Source organism: Phymastichus coffea, unplaced genomic scaffold (assembly GCF_024137745.1).
Source record: "Phymastichus coffea isolate CEN01 unplaced genomic scaffold, Cenicafe_Pcof_1.1 PCOF00020, whole genome shotgun sequence".
Taxonomy (NCBI): Eukaryota; Metazoa; Arthropoda; class Insecta; order Hymenoptera; family Eulophidae; genus Phymastichus; species Phymastichus coffea.
In genome coordinates this window covers 1,036,378-1,040,367 of record NW_026706831.1, presented here as the reverse complement: position 1 = coordinate 1,040,367, position 3,990 = coordinate 1,036,378, and the positions used below count along the sequence as shown (strand labels likewise).

The 3,990-nt window shown below is 55.6% G+C and overlaps 1 protein-coding gene across 1 annotated transcript; it reads right to left on the bottom strand.

Annotated features, from left to right (window-relative positions):
• Positions 1-3,295: 3,295 nt before the first annotated feature.
• LOC131675391 (uncharacterized) lies at positions 3,296-3,766 on the bottom strand. Its single transcript, XM_058954358.1, has one exon. The coding sequence runs from the start codon at positions 3,764-3,766 to the stop codon at positions 3,296-3,298; it is 471 nt and encodes a 156-aa protein (XP_058810341.1).
• Positions 3,767-3,990: the final 224 nt, after the last annotated feature.

Genomic DNA, 3,990 nt, shown 5'->3' with positions numbered 1-3,990 from the left:
CCATTTACGTTGACTACAAATGTCTTATCGCTGCGGCTCACAACCGGATACGGTCCATGATATGGCATGACCAGAGAGTTTTTTATGGCGTCATGCCGTAATAAAACACTCTTGGTCGTCGCCAAGTCCTTAAACACGAAGATCTTGGGCGTTCCATGGCGCGTGACTTCAGATGGTCGTAGATGCTGCATTTGTTGACGTAATTCTTTCGAAAAGTCAACTTGATCATTGTCCGGGCGGTCTATGGGTCCCAAGAATTCGCCCGGCAATCGGAGAGGTTCGCCGTATACCAGCTCTGCGGAGGTCGCCTGCAAATCGTCCTTCCAGGCAGCTCGGATACCTAGGAGTACCGTCGGGAGAATCCGTGTCCACTGGTTATCCTGGTGGCATCGTATTACGGCCTTCAGCTGACGGTGTAGGCGCTCTACCATGCCATTCGCTTGCGGGTGATACGCAGTCGTCCGCAACTGAGTAGTACCTGTAAGTCGGCTTAGCGACTTAAACAGACACGACTCGAATTGGCGGCCTTGGTCGGTCGTCACGCGCAACGGTGTTCCAAAACGGCAGATCCAGCCGGAGGAATGCTCGTGCTACGGTCTCGGCCTCCTGATCGGGCAGCGGGAACGCTTCGGGCCAGCGCGTGTACCGATCCACGCACGTAAGGCAGTACCGCTGACCCTCTGATGATGGCAGAACGACGACATCGATGTGCACCTGCTGGAACCTGGCTGATGGTAGCTTGAACTCTCCTACCGGCGATGCGACGTGCCGCGAGACCTTGGACTTTTGGCACTGGATGCACGCTTGTGCCCATGACCGACAGTCCGCCTTGATCGACGGCCACACAAAGCGTTGCGTCATTAGTTTGACGGTCGCCTTAATACCTGGATAAGCTAGATTATGCACGGAGTGGAAGGCTGCCTTGCGGAAGGGCGTCGTGGCGAAAGAACGTGCAGTGTTTGTCGAGACGTCGTACAGAATTCGTGTATCAGTGCCTGGAAGCGGTACCAATTTGAGCTCGAGGCTGTGATCCGTGGCCCTTATATCCTGGAGCTCGGTGTCCTCCCGTTGTGCCTCGGCCAGCCTGTCGTAATCCAGCTGTGAGGTTACCATTTCGATGCGAGACAGCGCGTCGGCTACGACGTTGTCCTTCCCAGATACGTGCCTGATGTCCGTTGAAAACTGACCGATGTAGTCTAAATGGCGTGCCTGCCTTGGTGACTCCTTCTCTGACCTCTGCTTGAAAGCAAATATTAGTGGCTTGTGATCCGTATATATGACGAAGGGACGAGCCTCTACCATGTGGCGGAAATACTTGATGGCCAGGTAGATGGCTAGTAACTCGCGATCGAACGCGCTGTAGCGGGTTTGCGTCGGGCTCAGTTTCTTGGAAAAGAAACCCAACGGCTCCCACCGATCGTCCACTCTCTGCTGCAGGGCTGCACCAACCGCCGTGTCCGAGGCGTCGCACACTAAGGCTAGCTGAGCACCAATTTTTGGATGCGTTAGAAGCGTGGCTCTCTCGAGATCGGCCTTGGTCTTCTCAAAGGCCTTTGTTGCCGCGTCGGTCCATGTAATGGGCTGGTTTCCCTTGATGTTTCCCTTAAGCAGTTCGTTTATCGGCGCCTGCATCTCCGCTGCGTTCGGCAGTAGGCCGCGGTAAAAGTTGACCGTACCTAGAAAACGTTTCAGCTGCTTTGCTGTCTGCGGCTGTGTATACCTGCTGATCGCCTCGGTTTTCCGGGTCGTTGGTCTGATGCCTCCGCTCGTCACTACGTAGCTGAGGAACTCGACTTCTGGCTCGCCGAATACGCATTTCACCGGGTTAATGACGATTCCGTATTGCTGAAGCCGCTGGAACAGCTGCAGCAGGTGGTCGTGATGCTGCTCCTCGTCGGACGCTACGAGTATGTCGTCGATGTATGCGTAGCAAAAACGCAGCTCTCGCAACATCTCATCGACGAATCGTTGGAACGTCTGGGCCGCGTTTCGCAATCCAAAACTCATGAATGGGAATTCAAAGAGTCCGAATGGCGTGGTAATTGCGGTCTTTGCTATGTCCCTCTCGGCGACTGGTATCTGGTTGTACACCCGGACTAAGTCGATCTTGGAAAAGATCTTCTTACCTCGGAACGATTGAGCAAAATCCCGGATATGTGGTACAGGATAGCAGTCCGGTACCGTGCGTGCGTTGAGGCCTCGATAATCACCGCACGGGCGTTGATCGTCTTCCCCTTTCGGCGCCATATGGAGTGGTGCTGCCCAACTGCCGTTTCCGCGTCGAGCCGTACCAAGCTGCACCATTATGTCGAATTTTTGGCGCGCCCTCTGTAGGCGTCCGGGGGATAGTCTTCGAGGCCTGCATGTTACTGGTGGTCCTGGCGTCGTCTCAATGTAGTGGCGCGTGGTGTGCTTGGTCACCGGCGCTCTGCCGTCAGGTCGAGTGATTTCTGGATACTTGGCTAACAACTGGTGATAGCTCGAAGTGCCGGTAATCACTTTGACGCTGGGGCACTCGTCTGCACGCAGTTGTCCGCGCGCAGAGGCCTGTGTCTCCCGGTCGATCAGCTGGCACCGTGTAGATCGACGAGTAGCCCGTAGTGTGCCAAAAAATCAGCGCCGATAATGGCCTTCGGGACATCAGCGATCACGAACTTCCACACGAGCGAGCGCCTTAATCCGAGGTTGAGCGCTAGTGTGGTGGTGCCGTACGTGTAAATGGGCGTTCCATTTGCAGCAGCTAGTTCGTACGGCGTCTTCCGGAGTGGACTGCGGATAGCCGAGCGCGGATAGACGCACAAGTCAGCACCTGTATCTATCAGGTATCTGACCTGGCTCTCTCGATCTGTGATGAAGAAGCGGCGTGTCGTTGGACTGGGACCGCTCGCCGCCATTAGCGCGGGTCCGTCCCGTTTCCCGCGAACGTACAGGGATGTCGGCATCGTGTTGCGTCGGCACCGAACCTTTGATGGTACCAGCAGTGGTCTGGATTCCCTGTCCTTCCGCGTGACTGGGATCGGCCTCGAGGTGTAGCTCGTCCTCTGCTCTGCGACCTCGAACGGTGCGCGCGTTCTGCAAGGAGGCTGCGGCGCACCTCGGCGATCTCTTGGCGCATCTCCGCATTCATTGAGCACACTTGCATGAACATAGTCTCTAAAGATGACGGCTGTGCCGGTGTTGGTAGAGACGCGGGAGCGACCGCCGCTACCTGAGGAGTGATGAGCGGCTGTGTCGCGCGTACCGTCACCATGATAGCGTCAGCGAGCAAGGCGGTCTCGTCCAGCGGTTTGTTGGGCTAGGCCGCCAATATCGCCTGCACGTGGGCTGGTAAGTGGCTCAGCCACAACGTTTTGACGACGTTGTCGCCCTCGTTGCCCGCGAGATCTCGTAAATGCCGAAGAAATTGAGAGGGTTTTCGATCGCCCAATACCTGTGTTTCCAGGAGCTTCCTCGTCTTCTCCTCCTGAGAGACGTTTAGCCGCTTGAGAAATTCGACCTTCGTCTTGGTGTACGGTTCTCCGGCTGGTGGTGTGGCGATAAGATCCCTGATCTCCGACGCGTACCTCATGTCCAAGTTGCTGCATAAATGGCTGTACTTCGTTGCTTCCGTCGTTATTCCGGAGGCATCGAAGTTCCTTTCCAGCACATTGAACCACAGCTCGGGGTCCGCTGGCAGAAAGGGTGGTACCCGAAATGCGACGCGGGCAATGGATGGTGCTGTCTCATTGGTCGCTGCAGTTGTTGCGAGAGTTGTCTGGCCCGTCATCTTCCTTGCTTCAAGATAAGCTGCTGGTTGGTCACTTAACACGGTTTTTTTTTCACTCGCGTTTATTCGTCTCCCCAGTTTGATACACTGGTGTGTAGAAACACGTTGCTTTACACTACCAGATCACGTCGGGGTCACCAATTTAGGGGGGGGGGGCGGCGTTTGGCGTAAGGAGAGATGATTGATGTTCTGGTGCGAAGGTTGGAATGACTTATTATGACCCA